Source organism: Nicotiana sylvestris, chromosome 4, assembly GCF_000393655.2.
Source record: "Nicotiana sylvestris chromosome 4, ASM39365v2, whole genome shotgun sequence".
Lineage (NCBI taxonomy): Eukaryota > Viridiplantae > Streptophyta > Magnoliopsida > Solanales > Solanaceae > Nicotiana > Nicotiana sylvestris.
The window spans coordinates 145,136,474-145,160,851 of NC_091060.1; the positions used below are offsets into that span (position 1 = coordinate 145,136,474).

Here is a 24,378-nt window from a genome sequence, read left to right on the forward strand (position 1 = left end):
CTAATTTAAGATAAGTTGGAATATAATAATTAAGCCACTGAAAATTCCAAAATGGTTTCATCTTTATCTTTGTGCATGCACCAAAAACTACCTTTGTCAAATGAAAAGTAAAGTCCATTTTGGAGGGCCAACATTTTTTCCCTCAATTAGCGGAAAAGGCTTAGCTAAAAATAAATCATTTTACTCCACATTCTCGTCCATAACAAAGAAGAGTTTTCCTATATATCTTCACCCTAACATTATATGATGGTAAAAGAGAGTCTTAACATGAACAATATATCTATGAATAGGGCTGTGGTTGTTTAACCAAAAATCTGAGTCTTTGGTCAAAGCTTAGAAATATGAAGAAATTCGGGTTACTGATAATCTGGAGACGAAAATAATAAAAGACTTTTGAGAATAATAAAGTAATAAGTAATTTTGTATTTCAGTGTAATCTCAATAATATTCCTTGTCCTTACAGATGTTGAGTCCTTCTCCTTTTATAATTAATTCTAGGAGAAGATGTAATGCCTTTGTCTTAATGAGGCAATTATGAGCAATAAATGACATTAAAAGAAACGTTACACAATCATTTCTATTTAATTCAGATTCTCTAACGTATTTGATATTTAATGTTGTATTTAGACTCTTTTACGTCATCAGATTCGTATCTTCACCTTCTTCCGATCTTCGGTCTTTAAATGACTCGAATAGGTACGAGACTCGTACCTATTTGAGTAACGGTTTACACCTATGTTGTTTTCTTCTCCTCATATCTGTTGTCTCCCGTGCCTCTTGGCTATTTATTGCGTTTTGACCTTTTGACCAGTTCATGTGTCATGACACGTCATCTTCAATATTTAGATTCAGTTTTTTTCCAATACAGATAGGCCCCCCACTTTTCATTTATTTATCAATTAAATATTTGGAAAGTGGATCTTCACGAAAAAGGAATTTTCGCCGTAATCAATGTTATGTCAGTACTGACGCTTCAGTTGTCTTTTCTATTTAATGCTCTGCACACGTGTCACCTTCTGATATGTATGTAATTCTACAGCCTTTTTCCAAGGCTTCTTCGTCTCCTCTATTTACGAAGTGATAGTTGCCTTTATTATAGGCTTTCCATCATTACGCTTCTTTGTTTGACGGTTGCTATTATACATATATTTAACCTTTTTTCCTTTGTCTTCTTCTTCATAAACCCTTAACAGATACTTTACTATTTACTTTTGTTCCTTTCTCCTTTATTTCATCCTTCCTCTGCAATGGCATCTCCGAATCCTAACCCTAAGAGAATCCCAATTCTTGATAGCTTCCCCAACGCCCCTGTAAGACGTAGAAGGGGTAGAGGTGGCAGGCTTCGTAGCCTAGGATCCGTTCGTGGTGGTTCTTCTAGTTCAACCACTCCTTCTTCTAGTTTTAGCACTATTTCTAGAGGTTCTATCACTAAGAAATCCTCTTCTAAAGGTAAAGAACTTTCTGAGCCTCTTCAAGAGCCTTTAGTTGAAGAAATAGTACCCAATGACTTGTCCTTTGAGAATGATAGGAAATCTCTTCGTGATCAAGTTGTTAATTTAGAGAAAGCTGACACTTTTCCTTCTCTAATCATTGAACCTTTGATTTCTATTGTTCGAAAAGATTGCAACTGGAGAAGTGATCTTCGTATAGTGATCCCTAATCCAAACCAAAGAATATCTTCTTTTAGGATTGGATTTTATTTTGTTTATACTTATCCCTTCACTTTGGGATTTATTCCTACTATTGACCCAGTTATACTTGATTTCTATCGCTTTTTCAAAATTTGTTTGGGACAAATTGATCCCCTTGTATGGAGAGCAGTGGCTTGTTTGAGATATTTGTCTGTAAAAGCTAATGTTTGCTTTACTTTTCCCCACCTTATTCATCTTTACCACCTCAAATTATTCTGCCATGGTGTTTTTACTTTAACTGCAAGAAGTAAAAGGGTCTTGGTAAGCCCTGAAGATGACAAGGATCGTGGGTGGTACACTCGTTATATTGCTGTTCGCACAGTTGATTTGGTGGGTGAAACAAATATCCTCTTCCCTGAGAAGTGGAACTTTGCACGTAAGTTTTTTTTTACTTACCATACCTATCTTTAAGAATTTCAATTTCTTTTCTAATTTCGTCTCTTTTTGCTTTTCTATAGCAACTATGGGAGATGTGGAACCCGTTCCTAATTTCCGTGGTTGGGTAGATTCAATCTTGAAAGTCGTGCCTATGGAGGCAAGAACTTAGAAATCCATTTTCAATTTACATGGTTGGAAAGTGAAAACTCACGATATGCACCTCTTTATGCTTTTTTGTATGTTAAGTCCCTTCTTGTTTCTAACTTTCTCATCCTTCTTTTTGTCAGGATTTACTATTCGAGGAATGACAGCTGAAGTAGCTATTGCCCTTCGAGCCTCTTCTGGTACTTCACTCTCTTTGGAGAGAACTCAAGCTACACTATCAAAGAGGAAAGTTGTAGAAGAGGATTCTGAGAATGATGAAGATGAAGACACCTCTTTAATAGCTAGACCAAGAGTTAGGAGGCGCATCGTTTCCGAGGATGAAGCTGAAGTTACCCCTGTCCGTGCCTCTCTTACCGAACCTGTTCGCATTCCTTCTGATGATGAAACCACTCCGAGAGACACCAATGAATCTATTCAACGCCTCTTTGTTGGTGGTTTTGAAAGTGGAGAACTAGGTCCAGTTTTAGATGAAGTTCCTTTTTCTTCTTCTGTTCCCATTCCTTTTATTCCTCCATTGGTTTCAAGTGCTTCCTTGCCCATTCTATCTGTTCCTGCTCCCTTATCTATTTCTGCTCCCTTGCCTGTCTCTACTTCCTTACCTGCTTCGAGTCCTTTGACTCCTGTTATTTTCACTTCTTCTACCGCTCCTCCTTCTATAGCTCCCCCTCCCTCTGTTCAACATGCAGAGGAGGGTTCCAGTAGCAGAAGCTTGACTATGAGGAGCGTTACACTTGAAATTCCTGCTAATAACAGTCTTTTAAGGAAGTCTGGTGGAGCAGATGCCTGGCTTAGGCCTTTGATTGGAGATATTGAGAAGAAGAAGATGAGCAGTCACAGTTGCTTAACTCTAATGAATGACATAGTTCATTCTACTTTGAAGGTATTTTTTTTCTCTACTTACTAACAAGCTTTTTTTTATCTCTAAATTCTTATTTCTATGAGTTGTTACTGTAGGCTAACCTCATTGGTACAGAATTGATGGGAAGAATTTCCCTTCTGGAAAAGAAAACTCGTGAATCTGAAAAGTCTATCCACGAGGCTGAGGAAATAGCCAAAAGAGCCCAGCTAGAAATAGATAATTGGAAAGAGCAGTTTAAGAATGCTCAGGGAACCATAGAAGAATTGGTAGATAGTAGAAATCACCTGGAGCAGCAAAAGCGAAGTCTAACTTCTGAGCTAGCAGTTGCCAAAGCTTCTTCAAGTCAATTTGAAAAAGACAAGGAGCGCCTTGAATGTTGCTTTTCAGAACAATTATCAAAGTCAAGTGAAGAAATCAGAGAACTTAAGGCACTCTTGGACAAGAAAGAAGAATATGCAGGAGAATTAGTGCAGAACTTGACTCAAGTTCAAGCTGATTTAAAGATCTCCTCTGACAAAGTACATGCCTTAGAAAGTTCCCATGCCTCCCTTGAAGCTTCCCTTGATTCTCATTTAGCTGAACATCAAGTGTTAAATAATGATCTTTCTATGTGGGAAAGGGAGTATGGACTTCTTGAGGAGAAGTTTGATTTAGAGGTGAGTTGGGCTTTCTTAAACTCTCGTCGTGATGCTTTAATGGAGGCCAGTCAAGAAAACTTTGACTTAGACTCAGAGTTGGCCAAAGTTTTAGAAACCATTGAAAGAACCCAACAATCATTTGACTTTTCTTCTCCGGCAATTGAAGCTCCCGTGGCTAAGGAACCTGTAAATGACGAAGCCGTTGCTGTGGGAGTTGAAGTTGAAGATGTTGCAATTCCAGCTGAAACCGCTCCTGTTGCTGCTTCTTCAGAAGTTGTCACCGTGCCTGTGGCTGTTTCTGAAAATGAAATTAATATTGCAACTTCTGATGTGTCAACCCCTTCAGTGACCAGTTAAATTTCCAGACTTTGTTTTTTCTTTCTTTGTTGGATGATGGTTTTATCCCTTAGTTATTTTTTTGTAAGGGATTTTTTGGTGAAAGTCCCCAGTTATCATAATGGGTTACTTGTATAAACTTTTTGTTGACTAAGTTTCTACTTAGTCTTTTTAATTATATCAAGAAGTTTGTTAGTACTTCAATGTGTTCTATTCTTGCTTTTTCCTTATTTATTTAGGACTTATAGAATAGTTTAGCATTTTTATCCATTGAAAATGCTTTATGATTCTTCTCATAACTTATTAACATGAGGTTTATAAAAGAGGGCCCTTTTATATATCGACACTTAATGAAGAAGACATCTCAACTTCATAATGGTGTTATAATACGATGAAAGAAATAGGAACACACATGTTTGTTTGAAACAACTTTGACAAGTTTTTATTCATAAACTTGGACAAGCTTTTGAATATTACATGTATTGAGATACATCTATAACTTTCTCGTAACTGTTTTTCTTGTAACAAATTTTTTATAAAAAAAATACTATTCAACAAGGTTTTTCCTTATAACTGTTTCAATATATAGTCATGACCCTATCTTAATGTATTAGGAAGGGTTTGAGAGGTGATTCTGTTGTTCTCATGGGAAAGAACACTACGATGAATGTTTTGCATCTTCCTTTGTTTTGATAGGAAAAAACACAATGATGAATGCTGAGGTTCCGTAACTCCTGCTCGATACTTGTTTCAATTTACGTCTCTGTCTTACCGCACGTATTTGTGTACAATATGCAGTCCCCCAAGTGTTTGAGCGCTGAAGTATGAAGCCTCGAGCACTTGTTTGTTTCTCACAATTTGGTCCTTTTTCCTAAAAACAGAAAAACATACGGGACTCGGAGGTGCGATTAAAGATGAAGACCGCCTAACCCGTGTGTATGTCCATCAGATTAATTTGTAACCCTGGGCTGGGAATTTTAGAATATTCCATTTTGCCGTGCAGGTCATGACTCGTCATTTGGCACGAGTTAGGGTTTTTGCCTAACATCTAAAATCGTTAGTAAAATTTTAACAATTCAAAGAAAAATTCTAATACAGCGATACCTGATCGTAGGTACTTTTTCAGAAATAATATCGCTTTAGGTGGACATCATTCCAATGCGAGGGTAGAACCTTGCTATCCATTGTCTCCAACTCGTATGCTCCTTTTCCCGCAATGTCACGAACTCTGTAGGGTCCTTCCCATGTTGGACTTAGCTTTCCTGAATTAGCAGTTTTTGTAGATTGGAACACCTTTTTAAGCACGAAGTCCCCAATTTTAAAGAATCTGAGGCGTGCTTTCCTATTATAATACCGTTCAATTACTTGATTTTGTGCTGCCATCCTTATTAGTGCAGCTTCTCTTCTTCCTTCGAGTAAATCAAGATTCACCCGCATCTCTTCATCATTTGATTTCTCCGTTGCTTGAACGTACTGTGTGCTCGGTTCTCCTATTTCAACTGGAATTAAAGCCTCCGCACCATAAACCATTGAAAAGGGTGTTTCTCCCGTGCTTGTTTTTGTCATTGTACGATAAGCCCATAATACTCCAGGTAATACCTCAAGCCAATTACCTTTTGAATCCGGTAACCATTTCTTCAAATTGTTGATAATGACCTTGTTTGTGGATTCCGCTTGTCCATTACCCACTGGATGGTATGGTGTAGATGTTATCCTTTTAATTTGCCAACTTTGAAAAAATTCAGTAATTTGAGCTCCTATGAATTGCGGACCGTTGTCACACATGATTTTCTTTGGTGTTCCAAAACGACATATTATATTTCTCCAAATGAAATCTTTAACTTCCTTCTCTCGTACCTGTTTAAATCCTGCTTCTACCCATTTAGTAAAATAATCTGTAAATACAAGTAAAAATTTCACCTGACCTTTTGCTTGTGGCAATGGACCTACGATATCCATTCCCCATTTCATAAAGGGCCACGAGGCTATAACAGGGTGCAATAGCTCAGCTGGTCTATGCATATTATTGCCGTATCTTTGACATTTATCACAATTGGACACGAAACCGTTTGCTTCTTCTTCCATTTTAGGCCAATAATACCCTGCTCGAATCAGCGTTTTTACCAGCGACCTTCCTCCTGCGTGATTTCCACAATGTCCTTCATGTACTTCTCTCATCACATATTCTGTTTGGGAAGGTCCGAGACACCTTGCTAATGGCCCACCGAACATTTTTCAATAAAGATTTCCTTGATGTAAACAGTATCGAGCAGCTTTTTTGCGAAGTGCATAAGCTTTTCTTTTGTCAGCAGGCACGGTTCCGCGCTGTAAAAAAGTAAGAATTTTGTTTCTCCAATCCCATGTTAAATGATTAAAATTTACCTCGTTCTTATCAGGTTCGAGAATGGAATGAAATAAATGTACGACTGAAGCATTTGCGTCGTTTGCTACGTCTGCTGCAGATGCGAGATTGGCTAAAGCATCTGCCTCCACATTCTCATCTCTTGGGATCTGCATTACTTTCCAAGTTTGGAATTGCTTTATTAGTTCTCGTACCTTTTCGAGATATTCTTGCATTCGTGTCTCCCTGACTGTATAAGTCCCCAGCATTTGATTGACCACGAGTTGAGAATCACTCTTGATTATAATCTGTGTTATGCCGAGTTCTTGTGCCAATTCTAGACCTGCAATTACAGCCTCATACTTTGCTTCATTGTTAGTTATAGAATGACATTTTATAGTCTGTCTAATAATCTCACCCGTAGGTGGTATGAGAACTATCCCTAGGCCTGCTCCTTTTATATTAGATGAACCATCAGTGAATAAAATCCAAGTCCACGGATTTGCACCATTAAAAACTTGTAATTCTTTTTCTCCTTCTAAATGCATCTCTTGACTAAAATCAGCTACGAAATCGGCTAATACTTGAGATTTTATAGCAGTCCTAGGTTGATAAATGATTTCATATTCACTTAATTCTATAGCCCATTTTGCTAACATCCCTGACAATTCATGTTTATGCAAAATGTTTCGTAATGGAAAAGCAGTAACTACAACAATGAGATGACATTGAAAATAAGGTCTTAATTTTTTAGATGCCATGATCAAAGCTAATGCTAATTTTTTCAATTGTGGATATCGTGTTTCAGCATCTAATAAAGACTTGCTTACATAATAGATAGGAGATTGTTTACCTTGGTCCTCACGGACTAAAACATCACTTACCGCAACTTCTGATACGACCAAATAGATGAGTAGCTTTTCTCCTTCTTTTGGTTTTGCCAATAGTGGTGGATTTGACAAGTAAGTTTTTAAATTTCTAAGGGCTTGTTGGCAATCTTCGTTCCATTCAAAATGATCTTGCTTTTTGAGTGTGGAGAAAAATTTAAAGCATTTTTCTGAAGATTTGGGAATAAATCTCCCCAAGGCTGCGATTCTTCCCGTTAGCCTTTGGACTTCTTTTTTACTCGTAAGGATATCAGTGATCTCCTCTATTGCTTTGATCTGAGAAGGATTTACCTCAATACCACGGTTAGAAATGAGAAAGCCCAAAAATTTGCCTGAGGCAACCCCAAATGCACATTTTTCTGGATTGAGTTTCATATTAAATTTTCGTAAAATTTCAAATATAACAGATAAATGAGAAATATGATCATGAGAATGTTGGGTTTTGGCGAGCATATCGTCTATATATACCTCCATGGTTTTTCCTAAATGTTCTTGGAACATTTTGGTGACCAACCTTTGATAGGTTGCTCCAGCATTTTTGAGACCAAAGGGCATTACTTTATAACAGTAAGTCCCCATGTCTGTGATGAAAGAAGTTTTTTCTTCGTCACTGGGTTCCATTTTAATCTGGTTGTACCCCGAATATGCATCTAAAAAACTCAAAAGTTCATGTCCTGCAGTTGCATCAATTAATTGATCTATATGTGGTAAAGAGAAAGAATCTTTTGGGCAGGCTTTGTTAATATCTGTATAATCCACGCAAACCCGCCACTTACCGTTTTTCTTAGGTATAACAACTGTGTTTGCTAACCAATTAGGATACTTTACCTCGCGTATTGACCCAATTTTTAATAGCTTTTGGACCTCATCTTGAATCACCTGATTTTTGAAAGCTCCTTGCTTTCTTTTCTTTTGCTTTACTGGTGTGAAGGATGGGTCTTCATTTAGTTTGTGAGCCATCACATCCGGTGCTATCCCTGTCATATCAGCATGGGACCAAGCAAAATAGTCCACGTTAGCTTTTAAAAATTCAATCAACATACCTCGCATGTCTGAGCTTAAATTGGCTCCAACATAAACCTTCCGTTCAGGCCATTGCTCAAATAATATCATAGCCTCGAGCTCTTAAATTGTTGTTTTGATATCTTCATTCTCTTCAGGTTCCTGAATTGTATCAAGTCTCGCGTCTAAATCTGTCTTTTCTTGTTCGGTTGAGGTTTGATCCTTGATACATTCAACTGCTTCCTGTAATTGCTATTTTTCTTTATTTACGGTGCTCGTATCTGTTATAGCGTTGATACTTCTGGCTGTCTGCTGATCCCCACGAATTTGGCAAATTCCCCACGGTGATGGGAATTTAATAACTTGATGTAGAGTTGATGGGACAACATCCATATCATGGATCCAAGGTCTCCCCATGATCATATTGTAAGCCATTTCCATATCTACTACCTGAAATTTAGTTTCTTTAACAACACCTGCAGCAAAAGTTGTTAGAATTACCTCTCTTTTTGTTACCACACTTGAATTGTTGAACCCGGATAGGGTATGCGCCTTAGGTATTATTTTTTCTTCAGTTTGCATTTCACGTAATACCCTTAATAGTATAATATTCACGGAACTTCCTGGATCAATCAAAACTCGTTTTACATTAGTATTATATACAAGTAAAGATATTACCAGTATGTTGTTATGTGGGGTCATTACTCCTTCGGTATCTGCATCATCGAAAGAAATACTTTCGTTTTCTAAAACCTGACGTACCCGTTTCCCGTGTGTTATCGTTACTTTAGAAACCTTGCTAGAATTCGTATATGTTACACCGTGAATACTTTCACCCCCACTTATAACATTCACGGTTCTCTTGGGTGAAGGGGGCTTTGGTGACTCCTGCCTATTTTTCATATAGGCTTGCTTACCTTTTTCACTAAATAACTCAGTGAGATACCCTTGTTTCAATAGATGGTCCACTTCACTTTGTAAGAATCTACATTCTGAAGTTTTATGCCCGTGATCATTGTGGAATTCGCACCAATGGTCTGGATTGCATCTATTTGGATTTGACCGCATCTCTTTTGGCCATCGTACCTTATCTCCCATGCTCCTCAAAACAGCTACGAGCTCGGAGGTAGTGATACTAAAGTTATATCCGCCGAACCTTGCCTTTAAACTACTGTCATTATCTCGTGACTCTTGTCTGTTTCGGTCATTTCTAAACCTTGATGAAGAACCAGATTCCCTGTTCCTCGATTGATCATATCGTTGATTATCCTGCTTTGACCGTGAGTCTTTCCCTGCAGGTCCCATATATGGATCGTACCTATTTTTACCTGATCTTTTTTCGGTTTCTGATCTCCTGGAATTGCTCCTCTCTTCATGACGAAACTGAGGTACGGTATTTTCCTCAATTCGCAACTTCGTACTATACCTGTTATAAACGTCATTCCACGTGGTTGCAGGAAACTCTCGAAGGCTTTCTTTAAGTCTTCTCGTGGCTTTTGAGCTTTTGTCATTTAAGTTGCCTGCAAAAGCTATTGCAGCCCAATTATCAGGTACACGAAGTAAAGTCATTCTTTCACGTTGGAATCTATCAACAAAATCTCTGAGCAACTCGGAGTCCCCTTGCTTGATTTTGAAAATATCCTCCATTCTTTTCTCAACTTTTTGAGCTCCCGAGTGTGCTTTAATAAAAGAATTTGCAAGCTCAGCAAAAGAATTAATAGAATTTTCGGGTAAAAGAGAATACCAGGTTAATGCACCCTTGGTGAGTGTTTCTCCAAATTTCTTGACCAGTACTGATTCAATTTCCTGTTTGGTCAAGTCATTGCCTTTCACGCCTGTTGTAAATGTAGTTACGTGATCACGTGGGTCTGTTGTGTCATCATATTTCGAGATGTCAGACATTTTAAACTTTTTAGGGATTGGAAGGGGAGCAACACTTGATTTCCAAGGTTGTTGTGAGTATTTATCCACATTCACTCCTTTAATTACCGGGGGAACTCCAGGGATTTGCTCGATGCGCTCATTTTGTTCCTTAAGCTGTTTCTGCAAAGTTAATACTAAATTTTGCAAATGAGAATTATTTGAATTACCTGGTTCTCCTTCCTGTGGTTCACTGGGGGTTCCTCCATTTCCAGAATTAACAAGGCCAGAACGAGGATTCTCCAATGTATTATTATTAGGTGTAGGTGTGGGTGGTGCAACAGGTAAACGACTAACTAGAGCTTGAAGAGCTTTGTTAACCCGTGCATCAATTACTTTTTGTAAAGCTTCGTCTACCCCTTCAAAATGTTCAGATTGCTCTTGTTGATCAGCACGAGATTCAGGAGCAAGAGTGCCTTCACGAGATTGACGTGGTGAATTTTGAGGGGAGGGAACCACGTCAATGTTCTGTAAATCTCCTTGATTTTGAAGGATTTGATTTTCATGGTTTCCCAAGGTATTTTCACTGTTATTGTTGTTTGACATGATGATAACAACGGCTAGAATGTAGCTTAAAAGAGAAGATTATCAGATTCCCGGTAACGGAACCAATTTGTTTAACCAAAAATTTGAGTCTTTGGTCAAAGCTTAGAAATATGGAGAAATTCGGGTTACTGATAATCTGGAGACGAAAATAATAAAAGACTTTTGAGAATAATAAAGTAATAAGTAATTTTGTATTTTAGTGTAATCTCAATAATATTTCTTGTCCTTACAGATGTTGAGTCATTCTCCTTTTATAGTTGATTCTAGGAGAAGATGTAATACTTTTGTCTTAATGAGGCAATTATGAGCAATAAATGACATTAAAAGAAACGTTACACAATCATTTCTATTTAGTTCAGATTCTCTAACGTATTTGATATTTAATGTTGTATTTAGACTCTTTTACGTTATCAGATTCGTATCTTCACCTTCTTCCGATCTTCGGTCTTTAAATGACTCGAATAGGTACGAGACTCGTACCTATTTGAGTAACGGTCTACACCTATGTTGTTTTCTTCTCCTCATATCTGTTGTCTCCCGTGCCTCTTGGCTATTTATTGCGTTTTGACCTTTTGACCAGTCCATGTGTCATGACACGTCATCTTCAATATTTAGATTCAGTTTTTTTCCAATACAATGGTATACACGGGTGTATAGCTACATCTACAATAAGTGAGATTAATAACATAAAAAATAAGAAAACTTACCTATTATAATAAGTTAAAATGCATTAATTGCATAAAATTACGTTGTCCGTATATATAAGTGTTAAAATTAAAGAGAGGTATTGAACATCACGAATGAAATGTGTGGTAGAAGTTGGTGTAGTGTTAGGAGAGGGAAATTTTAGAAGGCCACGTAACCTATACTATGATGTCTCTAAGGAACTAACTAGGAAAGATATGATGTCTTCCTCTTTGTAATGGCAATTCAAAATTTGTAAAAGAAACCGACCAAATTCATCAAAGAATACAAAATGACTGAGAAAAGGTAAGAGACTGAAACTTAGGATCTCTCCTCCCTCTTTCTTATTATTATATGTTAGTATAAGTTATATCTATTATTAATATAAAAAAATTTATATTACTATTCAAAAAATACACTACATAGATAAGTCTTTTTAAATTGTAAGATTTATAATCTCGAAAATAAAATAAAATATTTATTACAATATATAAAAGTGACCTGATAGTATAAAAATTCGTTATCATTTATATAACTTAAACACATTTCTTATTTTGTAAAATGTTGTTCAAAGTTTTCAATGGATGGTACAGCACAAATGTTTCATTTTCAATGGTTAGGACCAAATGCAAAAGGCAAATTGTGGGGACCCTTTTTCTTATTGGAGGGGGTGGGGTGGTGGTGGGGAACTTGGAAATGATACGAGATCGACATAATATATAAGCACATTGAAGGGTGCAAAATAAACACCATCATTCTTGACCTAAAACTCATATCATTACACCCAAATTTGATACTACTTGTATTTTAGGTAAAAATTTCCCAAAATCACTAAGTATTTAGCTTTTTCAAAACCTCCCACTATTCTTGGCTCCAAAGACTTTTGGCCTTTGACCCTGAATTTTTAATCATTGTCCCCTCTTTACACTTGTCTTATATATTTCATCTTCCTTAACCATTCATACACCATATAACTCCATAACACAAACACACACACACGCGCGCTAAAAATGGCACCCGAATTTCAGAAGAACACTATGTACGTATCAACAGAACTCGAAAGAGGAGATGTTCAAAAAAACTTTGATGATGATGGGCGTGAGAAAAGAACTGGTACGAACAGTTACCTATTGTTACAGGTCAATTGCATAGAACTTAAACTCTAATAGTGCGCGGTGTTTTCTAAATTTTTTTCAGGGACGTTACTAACGGCAAGTGCACATATTATCACTGCTGTAATTGGTTCAGGAGTGCTTTCTTTAGCATGGGCTATAGCTCAGTTAGGATGGGTGGCTGGTCCTGCTGTTCTCTTTGCTTTTTCTTTCATTACATACTTCACTTCTACACTTCTTGCCGACTGTTACCGTTCTCCCGGCCCCATCTCCGGCAAGAGAAACTACACTTACATGGACGTTGTTCGTTCTCACTTAGGTACTCTATTAATATTACACTGTCAGTATATAGAAGTTATATTCGTACTTTCTTTGCTCTTTTTCCATTATTTTCTCAAACTCTAAGAATAGATTGTATAACTTTGACAAAAGAACAAAAATTTAGGCTTTGCTAGTCTTGGAAAATTATGATACAACTACTTTGTTGTTGAGTTAGAAAGAAAATTGTGAATTTTGAACTGGAAGGAAGAGTAATCCATATATTTTTCAAGATGGGGGTTTTCTAAAGATTAAAATCAATTGAAAGATCCACTGCATTTACGCAAGAAATACTTCAATTATTAATGGGATTTTAGCCTTTTCTTTATTTTATTTTTTAAACAGGAGGTGTGAAGGTAACACTGTGTGGACTTGCACAATATGCTAACCTCGTCGGAGTTACCATTGGATACACTATTACAGCATCTATCAGTATGGTGTAAGTACAAAATTCTTATTTTTAAAGAAAATATTATGACCTTTTTGTCAATACCTTGACTAATCTGATCTTATGACAACGACATTAGTACTATATTAAATATATTCTCATGATTACAATTAAATGCTACTAATGATGTTCATAGTTTCAATTTTTCTCTAATTATATATTTTGTGTCAATTTCAGCGCAGTAAAGAGATCAAATTGTTTTCACAAACATGGCCACGAAGCCAGCTGCTCAATATCGAGCTACCCATATATGATCATATTTGCAGTCATTCAAGTAGTTCTAAGCCAAATACCAAATTTCCACAAGCTCTCATGGCTATCAATTCTTGCTGCTGTTATGTCTTTTACTTACGCTTCTATTGGTCTTGGACTCTCTATTGCCAAAGCTGCTGGTACTCTATTTTTCTTTTTCTTTTTCTTTCTCTAGATTATTCGTGGAATCAACCACTGATTCTTACATCAGGATAGACTGCCTATATCAGTATGTCAGTTTGTCACACCCCTTAAGCTGCAACCCTTTCTGGATTCTGCGTGAACACGAGATAGTTCATGCACCAACCTGCCCTTTTTTTTTCTCTCCCTTGAATTTTTGTACTTTGGGGTCCATATAAAGACACTAATTGTCTGCAATTATATGATTTGTTAATTAAAATTTATATAATTTATAGGGGTAGGGCACCATGTAAAGACAAGCCTAACAGGGACGACAGTAGGAGTTGATGTGTCTGGATCAGAGAAAATATGGAAAAGCTTCCAAGCCATAGGAGATATTGCATTTGCTTATGCTTATTCCACCGTTCTCATCGAAATACAGGCAAGCACACTGTCATTGATTCTGATTCTGATCTTTTCTAAGATTTTATTACGTCGTAGGGTTATATGATCTTTGTCTGCATGTGAACTCTGCATGTTTTTTGTGTAATAAATGCACATGCCCCACCCAACCCTTACTACCAGGATAAGGGTGGTCCGTTTATTTTGGCATGCTAGAAAATAATTTTTATAAATGAGTTATTTGAAAAAGATTTTCTGAGTGTTTAGATCGAAAAGTGAAAAATGTTAACATTAGGATAAATTAGTAGTAATAAACATTAATAACTTGGATGTCGGTAAAATGAAATTTCTAAGCATTAAAAGTTATATATATATATATAGACAAAAGTTGTGATATGATGATAAGAATTGAAATAACCGAGACAGAATATTTTCATCCAAAAGTGACAATCATTTTGCCTATTTGGTGGAAAATGTTTTTCTTAAAGAAAATTTTGTGACCACAAGCACCGAAAAACAACTTATTTTCCGTCTTACCAAAACACACTAGTTCTAACTTCTAATCTCTTCACTTTAAAATATAGACAAAAACTCAAAAAATACGCTTATATCCATTAAATTATTCATTTTTTTTCTATAATAGTCTTTGGTCAAAAATAAGTAGCAGCATTGAATTTTGACACCCCAATGACTCGTAACATAACACCATGCATCTATTCATTCTCATCCCAACAAAAATCTGAGGTTCACAGTTGAAATGCGTGCCTTCATTAATGAAGCTTTAGATTATAATATTATATGACGTACCTAATATCTAACTTTAGATGTACTCGTGTATACATCGACAAATCTATTTTATACTACTGTTCGGTAATCAGTGTGCAGACTGCAGACTATATTTTGCCAGCCACGTGTAGGGTTTTGTAGCATTAGGTATTAAGATGGTCCATGTTTATCAATATCCAATCCAATGTAGGGTTTACACTTATTGCTCGAGATGATGTTGCAGGTCATATTTATATATACTGTAGCGGAGACATATTTTACGAAGAATATCAAAATATAAGAAAGTAAATTTACGAAGAAGCTAAAAGAATTCAACTTATATGTACTCTTATAAATAAATTTTTGACCTAACTTAATAATGTAATATTCTGATGAAGGGTATCCATTGATGCCCCTTAGTCTAACATGGCTCTGCCATCGTAAAATATATAACTATAAGTATTAAGATTCACAAATATCAAGATATGTTAATCATAAGTGGTCCACTTCATTTGAAAATGGTCTAGCCATATTAGCGTTAAAAACAATGAATTGTTTATCTTTTTCTTTAACTAAGAACCACAACAAAACTCACGAGCCTTGTCTTTTCCACATGGGTATGGCTAAAAATATTAAATATCGTTTCACACTTTCACTTAGTAGGTTATTTCATTTTCTCCTAAAGTTTCCTGTTAGGTGCAGCATAATATATGGAAAGTATATTATTCCTTATGGACCAGAAAATTGATGGACCGCGACTTCGGGTCACTGATTCTTTAGGCCTTTTTCATAAAAGAAGTGAAAGCCTTCTCTCACACTTCTTATCGTTTCATAACAACCATCCTTTTTTGGTGCATTAACTGGTCATGATTGCGACAAATTTTTACTACTGTCACATCTTTTATTTTCTTATGATATGATGTAATACAACGAACCAGAATTAATTCCACTGGTCCACATTCCTCACTTCATTATATTAAAACCATATATGACAAATAATTTGGAATATTTTCTAGTTAAGCTTTTAGATTGTTACACATACCGATTCTGAGTAGCATTGAACATTTCCTTGATTACTTAGAGCTTGTATGATTAAACATTCTTGTGGTTTTGACTTGAAATAACAACTATGATATATTATTACTAGATAAATATTTACATATTACTTTCATTAATTACGAAGCAACAATTACTCCACTGACCAGTTAGGAAGAAAAAAGAAACAGGGTGATAAAGAGAGGAACAGGCAATAATAGATATTTCTACTTCTAACATATCAATTCTTGCCATCACAATCTGGTTTTAGAACATCTAAGTGAAAAATAGAAGAAAAAAAAGGCTTGAATTTCAATTGAATTCTCTTTTACTCTGTTCCAGACTTCCAGGTACAAGTCAAGTTGAATTTACAAAAAAGAATTCAGTATTACAAATATTTAAATTCATAAATCCACTACGAAATAAGGCCAGAACCAAGCCCGGTGGGGGCTGTCTGTTAGGGGTTTATTTCTTTCAAATTTTTTTTTCTTTTTCGCGGAAAAAGACCAAAATTACCTCTCTAATTCTGACTATATGGAGAGTTTTAGAAGAGGTTGTCATAGGCATATGACGCACTCCTACACTCAAGTGGCCACAATTTTAATATAGTATACTGAATCCAAAAGCTTGAAGCTTGAACCTACTAAGTTCCAATAATAATTTGGCAACCTTTCAACATTATTCAGATATTGTTGTATACTATTTAGAAACCATTACTTAATTAATTGCAGGATACATTGAGGTCACAACCTCCAGAAAGCAAGGTTATGAAGAGAGCCTCATTAGCTGGAGTTTCCACCACAACTTTATTCTATATACTATGTGGTACCATTGGTTATGCAGCCTTTGGAAATGATGCTCCTGGAAATTTCCTTACTGGTTTTGGTTTCTATGAACCATTTTGGCTAATTGACTTTGCCAACGTTTGCATTGCCGTCCACCTTGTTGGAGCTTACCAGGTGAAACTTCTATACAACATTCTCAAAAACCTACTCCCACTACTTAAATACACGAGACACGAATCTAACAATACAAATTAAATGCAATATATGTCGTGACTTTAGGTTTTCTGCCAACCTTTATATGGGTTCGTGGAGGCTCGTTGCAACGAGCGATGGTCAGACAGCAAATTCATCACCTCCGAGTACGCTGTGCAAGTTCCATGCTGTGGCGTTTACAACGTCAACTTGTTCAGGTTGGTGTGGAGAACAGCATATGTTGTAGTAACAGCCGTGATTGCCATGATATTCCCCTTCTTCAATGACTTCTTGGGTTTGATCGGGGCAGCATCGTTCTATCCATTAACTGTCTACTTCCCAATAGAGATGCACATTGCCCAGAGAAAGATACCAAAGTATTCTTTCACATGGGTATGGCTGAAAATTTTGAGCTGGACTTGCCTGGTTGTATCACTTGTTGCAGCTGCTGGATCTATCCAGGGTCTTGTCACTTCTCTCAAGCATTACAAGCCTTTCTCAACTCAACAATAAGTTCTCAGAATTGTTCCAATTAAATATGTAATATTTTCAATAAGAAGTGTAATCCAAACTGATTGGCTGTATGTTATTCTTACAAATTTTATACAGTACGCTTTTTCACAAACTCTACATTGCGATATATGGCACAAAAACTACCTGCAACCTGATTTTTGACTCATTCTCATCGCTACAGAAATGATCTAAGCCATCCAGTTACTTAACAGAGCAGGGTCCATCTACATCTAGTGCAGCTTGTATCTCAAAATATTGACTTATCACTGAATAAAGCAGGCAAAATGAATCTATGAACACCCTGGCAACTGCTGTCTAAAAAGCAGTGCTTGTTCCTAGAGGAGTACGGTCATCAGGAACTAAATTTTAGAAGTCATATATGATCTGCATAATGCTTTTACAAGCTATGTTACATGAACGCATTTATGGATACGTATGCTAATAGGGTTGTGCATAGATATCCTATATGAATATTTATAGTTTGTTAATTTTGAATGTTTTTTAAGAATCCGCACCAAGCATCCACACCCATATCATACAAGTTCAACATGGGTACGTCAATGGAAATCGAGGACACCCCGAAACACAGTTTACAAGTCGAAATGAATCAGACAAAGCTTTGAGTTTTGGAACAATAGGAATTAAAAAGCTGTTTACATGTCAGATCAGATCTTTTACCTATTTTTTAATAAGCATACATATGTCTCAGGAAAATTGCAGGCAGAGATGGGAACAGAGACAGTAATGAAGCACACAGCTCAATTTATGTGGAAATGGGAGGAAACTCCCTCCTCTCCTCCCCTGCAGCTCTTATTTATTTCCCTATAGCCTGGAATACCTTATGAAGTAGACAACTCTATGTAAGTTAGGCTTCTGAAAAGGATTGCCACCCCGCATTTTTGCACATTTCAACTGGTATTGTTGGGTATCTCAAACTAGCTATATAGCAGCACATTTCTATTCTTAGTTTTTACAGTCTCAAACGGGATAGAAATGGAAAAGAAGGGAGCAGAAGCATCAGCTAATTTTAAGAATAAGCAGACTCATACTATGAAGTCAATGAATGACCTCTCAGTCTCTGGTATTAATGCAGCATAAGAAACAACAAAAACTGAACTGAAATTAGGTAATAAATCTTTCACAATTAAGGAAGTTAGACATATGTTTCTTACTTTGCGGGCCTGCCAAGGAAAAATATTAGTCTTTATCCTTAATGTTGTTATCTATCTTCTCATTAGACTGCTTTCAGTTTTCATTAATGCATTGAGATAAAACCAAAATTGAAGTCTTCAAGCTACACTTTGTGAAGGAATAAACCCCCAAGATATCAAATTGAGACAAGGCCAACACACTACTAATGGCTCCATCATATTTGTAGGACAAAGAGACAGGGCAATTTGCAAAAGTCTGCAAACAAAGATGTTAAAAAACCCTCCTTCTCCATCCTAGAATGATCATCTCAAGTGAAAACATATCAATATGTTCTGTGAAACTTTACCACCACAGAATCCGAATCTGTTAGCCAACTGGCAATACTTCTGATACTCTAACATGCATTTTTTTCCATTTTTCTTTTGTCAAGAGTTTGCAGCTTGTAAAACTGCTAAACCATATCTTCCAGTAGCCGTCACCGTAAACTCCAGCTTCAGCACTGCACAGAACACCATAACAATAAGTCTTCTGGAATAAGTTAACAACGCTTTTTGAATTCACATTGACAAAAGTATAAAAAGGGAGCATCCGCCATCCGGACTGCTCTCCAGGGAGCATAACTAACTATCCTGCATTCACACAGCTTCTGAAAACAAAGATCACTCAATTAGACGTCCACAAGATCGACAAAATTACCTCACTGCCACTAATCAAGCAGCTTCAGTCTCGACCATTACAAAGGCTTGGATGAGACTTTGAGCAGCATTAGTCTGCTCAGGCGTCCCAGATATAATGATAACAGTCTCTGTTGCTCCAGGCTTGGGATCATTTATGGTGACTTTTGCATCAGAAATCTAGAAAATAATTAGTCAGTGTCAAAAATGAAAATGTTTTTATACAATGCTAAATCCGTACTTCGCATAAATAAGACCAAGTATATTGATATGCTAATATTTAAAAACAGAAACTGGTGAAAAACACGGAAGTAAAATATGTAGAAAAAGACAAGCGGAAATCTATAACAGTAGAACATTAAGAACAAAGAAAACTAACAGTAACCAAGAAGAAGAAATATGTACCAAAAGAGGGAGATAATATTTACTATCATATATACACATTTATGCATAAAGAGGGAGATCATATATCTTTCGTATTGGGCATGGCCTTAGGTAAAGATCAATCAGAAATAAAAGTCAGAATATAAAAGAAGAAGAAAAGGTGTAATGCTATAGAATCCAGAGATCATACCTCACATATTTGTCGAAGACATCCCCCGCCTTCTCCATAGATTGCAGGAACGACAGATCGAGGTACAACTACTTCCACTGTAGTGCTTGTGATCACAGCTGGATGACTTCCTCTATATTAATGAAATTCACGTTTAACCAAGACATACATATATCATCAGTATATAATACAAAAATAGTAGAACATGAAGAAGAAAAAAGGAGGACAACGACAGAAAGAGTTTGGTCATGATCAAGAGTGTACTGACCCTCCAAATCCGCCAATACTTCGTGGACCTCCTACATAGTCTGGGAAGCCCCCACCTTCACCCCGTCCCTGCAATACAGTTCAGAAAATTAATATTTCTATGATATTTATCATTTATTGGATCAGAACTTTTTTCCTACCAAAAAGAGACGTGCTCTAGGACAATTCTGATGCTCGTGTTAAATTACATTGTGAAAGCAACAAGCACGTGGTTATAAGTACATTAGGTGGAGCAGCCTAGATATAAAAATCAACCAACTCCCATTTTAATAGTCACAAGAAACTCGAATGCTAGAATTAACTGCAAACAAATGCCTACCTGAGAACCCCATGGTGCTGAAGATGACATTCTATCAGATATATGAGGTGGAATGCCTGGCCTATGGAAATTTTGCATAAAGGGAGGACGATCATCATGTGGATGGAAACCACCATGTGGAGGTAGGACACCAACAGCATCAAACTTGTGAAATGATGGACGAATGTTAGAGAACATGCCTGGAGGTGAAAATTCTCTTCTTCCCATATGTGAAGGGAAGGGAGTTACTTGGTCCAGGAAACCAGGGTTTGAAGGAAATGCATCACGAAAATAATGATTCTGCAATCTGGTGGTAATCTGCAGAAGGGCTTCACAAACTTTTTCAAAGTCTCCATTTACCTGAGCAACCAAAAAGAAAAGCAAAAAGCAAGTCGAGATCTAGGAATTAGGCTTATCTTAAACCAAACAAATGTTGCTATAGATATCATACTAAACCAAAAAGAGAATTAAAAAGTAATAAATGTCAAGCCAGCGATAAACCAAAAAAGAGAAAATTAAAAAGTAACAAAATGGCAAGCCAGCGAGATGCAGAAAAGAATTGCTAACTTCTATTTTTAGTAACATCACTCAAATCATAAAAAGAGAAAAACACCTGAACTACTTCTTCATTTTCTGACGCAAACTTTGGGGTTTGATCCTTGCCTACAATACGAATATAGGCTCCAGTTGATTTCCTCATTTCAGCTATTATACCGCCACCTTTACCCAAGAGGCATCCGATTTGATTTGAGAACACCAAAAGTTTTGCAACCATGCCATTGTCCTTGTTCTCAGGTGCAGCCCTAAAAATTCGGGATTGAATGCGAAGGACAGCATCTTGTGGCAAAGATATCCTATCATCTGGGTGCTGCATAAATAGAATGACCTTAGCCTTTTATTTTGCAAAGGTTAGTTTATAGAACAACCAAGCAGCACGACTTAGAAGAGGAAAAGAAGAACGAGTATCAACTTTAGCGAAAAGAACGAAATCCCCCCCCCCCCCAACTAAAGGACAATCCAGGAAAAGAAAGCAAACATATATCGAAATTCAAATCATACCGCTGGACCAGAGATGACAATAACTCGATCTTCAGAATCCCCTGCACCATCCAGAACTTTGATCTGACACCCAGTCTCATGCTGAAGTGCTTTGATTATACTTCCTCCCTTTCCAATTATACCTCCAACTTTTTCATCCGGACAAAGTAATCTGAAAGTCAAGGCGTCAGGAATAGGGTTCATTCGGCCAGGTATACCAACTTCCCCATCACGAGATCCAACAGAGGACAGAGGCCCCTGCCCACGGTAAGGACGTGCTGACGGTGGATGCAATTCCTGGTTAGACAGAGGATGGCCAGTAGACTGAGAAGATGGACCACCAGCATCAGCAGAGAGAAAATCCTGATCCCAAGAGGAATTCTCAAGTAATTGTCGAGCAACGACTTCGAGAGCTTTTTTAACTGCCTCACGCTTCCCAGAAATCTGCGACATAACAGTAAGGAATCTTTTCAGATTTCTGGTATATATGACAAAATTTGACCAATAGAGTAATTCATAAACCAGCAGACACTGTTCACATGATCAACTCTATGAAGCGTGAGGCAGGAATGAGATAGTGATGAAGCAGTATTCACCATGAACTCAACAAGCATGAAGAGTATTCAATTCGAATTGTATAGATACAGGGGCCATTCTTTGACACCAAAGCTCATCAGAGCACCTCTAACATAGAAACTACTGTTATATCAATATTAAGCCACAGACCTTTCAAAACATTGTGACATGCATGCACACAAAAAAACAGCGTTGAATTACGAATTCAACTCAGAAGTATAGATGATAACATTGACGATAGTTAATGACTAAGCTGAGAAGATCATATATATTAATGCTTACGCAAAATGAATGAATAAATATCAACAAATATACCTGAACCAATTCATCAGATGAAGACGCACATGAAGGTCGTTTGTCCTTGGGAAGAACCTGTATCTGTGCCCCACTTTCAGAAGACATCTGCTTTATCACACCACCACCTTTTCCTAACAAAGATCCCACTTGACTGGAGAGTATAAGCAATCTTATAATTAATGAGGAAGAATTATCACCCTCTTCATCTCCTCCATCCATTTCTACCCCTCCTTCAATCATCCTATCAAATACCAAGAATAGAGCTTTCTGAATAGATACTGTCTCCTTCTCAGTTTTGGAGCTTTCTGCTGGAGGGGACACCTTATTCTCACGCTTATCACCATTTTCATCAGTGCAACTGTCCTTTTCTTTAGTTTCAGTTCCCTCAACATCAGCCTGGAGCTGTTCGGTTCCCACTTCATCTTCTTTTCCTGAACCTACAATAACTATCACCCTCTCATCACAACCAACAACACTATCCTCAACTCGAATCTCTGCACCAGTATCCTCTCGTATCTGAGAAATTATGCTACTATCCTCTCCGATAAAGGAATCTATCTTAGAAGCAGGGCATAGTATACGAACTTTCGGAGGTGATTTCTGGGAACTAAAAGATGCTGATTTCTGCCACTTCCCTCGGCCATTTGTTTCTGCAAGGCTCCAAACATGCGGCCGCTTGGAAGGTGTCAACTTCATTGACATATCTGCATATTTTTTGTAACAGACGCTAACTTCAGGAAAGAATGATAAGAGTACAGAGGATGTATGAGCTAGGTTAGGAATATTGCCAACTAGTAGACTCAATTTGATAAGGCCTGAATCCAATCCATGAATGCAAACATAATCAAACTCCACAGAGCCACATTGGTAGTGATTTTCGAACCTCGTACATGTTATTCTCTTATATGATCAGTAAGACACATTAATTTCAAACAGCTACCTGAATAAGAGAAACGAAAGTACCAAGCGCGAACCCTAGTGGTGAGCAGCCGCACATATTTGAATTATGATTTAAGAGTCCATTAACTAAAGTCTAAAAGATATAGACATCAACCAGTTGATTTGTTCTAATTCATTGAACTACTCCATTGTAGAAATATCAGAAAAAATAAGGAAATGTTGTTTTTGCAAATATGAATCGCATATTTTTAAATAATTTTCCAAGAAAAGTTATCTTTATACCGGAGCCTTGAAGTTAAGAAAAATGGTTCATTGCTTTGACATTTTTCAGTCTGAGCATTTTGCATTTAAACTACTCTCCACCAATGTAGGCAGTAAATTCTAATACCTTATCGCCCAAACCCTTAAGACCCTATCATATTTTTCGGGCCATTACTTAATACCTTCTTCTTTTCTTTATTTTTTTTTTTAATTACATTACGAAGCAGTGATGCACTTCGTAAGTACTCTATATGTAATAGGAAGCTAACACTAGGCTTGCAAAAGCACAAAACCAAGAAAAGAAATTTCAGCTGAAGCATATAAAATTAAAAAGAAGAATTTTGTTAAAAATTATTTAATGCTCTATAGTTATACAGCAGCCAACAATTATGAACTTTAATTTTGGGAGGACCGATATTTCAACAGTTAGACTTGGCCACAGTGAAACTGAGAGTACGAAATTGACATAAACTGTTAAAACGATAGAGTGAAAGAGAATTGAGAGATTCAGCATTTTTTACCAATTAACTCGTCGGAGAAAACGTTCGGACCGTTTCTAGGGTTCCGCCGGCGACGTTGTGACGGTGAAGATAAATTTAGGGAGGGCGGTGCTGAAGTTTAGAACTGAGGTTTCACTTTTGTAGTATGTACAATTTTGCATATGGAATGAATTTATTCGTTTGCATTTGGTTCAAATTTATTGCTTCTTTTGCTCTTTTGCATTTTTATTCGAAAAAATAAAAGATAAAAGAGGTGTCTACTAATGACTTTTTTTTTTGTTTAATCATAACTCATTGGCAAACTATTTTACGTGGCGTGTTTCTATCAAAAGTTTCTTCATTTTCTAAGAGCCAAACGTTTAACTAAGGGTCAAATAATTCTAGTATTAATGTTAAAACAGAAAATAAATCTTAGCGGTTCAATTTAATTTTGATATTTGAGTTTATAAATATTATATTTGCTTCGATATTAA

At 36.7% G+C, this 24,378-nt stretch overlaps 2 protein-coding genes across 2 annotated transcripts; one reads left to right on the forward strand and one right to left on the reverse strand.

Moving 5' to 3' along the window:
* Nucleotides 1–12,322: 12,322 nt before the first annotated feature.
* LOC104240438 (amino acid permease 6-like) lies at nt 12,323–17,501 on the forward strand. Its single transcript, XM_009795282.2, has 7 exons — nt 12,323–12,560; nt 12,645–12,878; nt 13,223–13,316; nt 13,503–13,717; nt 13,994–14,139; nt 16,631–16,858; nt 16,964–17,501. The coding sequence occupies exons 1-7, from the start codon at nt 12,458–12,460 to the stop codon at nt 17,387–17,389; spliced, it is 1,446 nt and encodes a 481-aa protein (XP_009793584.1). The 5' UTR covers nt 12,323–12,457; the 3' UTR covers nt 17,390–17,501.
* A 1,116-nt stretch (nt 17,502–18,617) lies between these two features.
* LOC104240439 (RNA-binding KH domain-containing protein RCF3-like) lies at nt 18,618–24,057 on the reverse strand. Its single transcript, XM_009795283.2, has 9 exons — nt 23,927–24,057; nt 22,263–22,948; nt 21,393–21,815; nt 20,947–21,201; nt 20,355–20,693; nt 20,037–20,104; nt 19,790–19,901; nt 19,238–19,395; nt 18,618–19,040 (listed from the first exon to the last, which is right to left on the reverse strand). The coding sequence occupies exons 2-8, from the start codon at nt 22,944–22,946 to the stop codon at nt 19,252–19,254; spliced, it is 2,025 nt and encodes a 674-aa protein (XP_009793585.1). The 5' UTR covers nt 22,947–22,948; nt 23,927–24,057; the 3' UTR covers nt 18,618–19,040; nt 19,238–19,251.
* Nucleotides 24,058–24,378: the final 321 nt, after the last annotated feature.

What these genes read in the sequence shown, in the direction of transcription:
- LOC104240438 (XM_009795282.2), top strand. Translation starts at nt 12,458, where the DNA reads ATGGCACCCGAATTTCAGAAGAACACTATGTACGTATCAACAGAACTC. An exon ending in CTCTATTGCCAAAGCTGCTG is followed by an intron (nt 13,718 to 13,993) that starts GTACTCTATTTT and finishes TATAATTTATAG; the next exon opens with GGGTAGGGCACCATGTAAAG. An exon ending in ACCTTGTTGGAGCTTACCAG is followed by an intron (nt 16,859 to 16,963) that starts GTGAAACTTCTA and finishes TCGTGACTTTAG; the next exon opens with GTTTTCTGCCAACCTTTATA.
- LOC104240439 (XM_009795283.2), bottom strand. Translation starts at nt 22,946, where the DNA reads ATGTCAATGAAGTTGACACCTTCCAAGCGGCCGCATGTTTGGAGCCTT. An exon ending in CATCTGATGAATTGGTTCAG is followed by an intron (nt 21,816 to 22,262) that starts GTATATTTGTTG and finishes GTTATGTCGCAG; the next exon opens with ATTTCTGGGAAGCGTGAGGC. An exon ending in TTGTCATCTCTGGTCCAGCG is followed by an intron (nt 21,202 to 21,392) that starts GTATGATTTGAA and finishes CTATTTATGCAG; the next exon opens with CACCCAGATGATAGGATATC.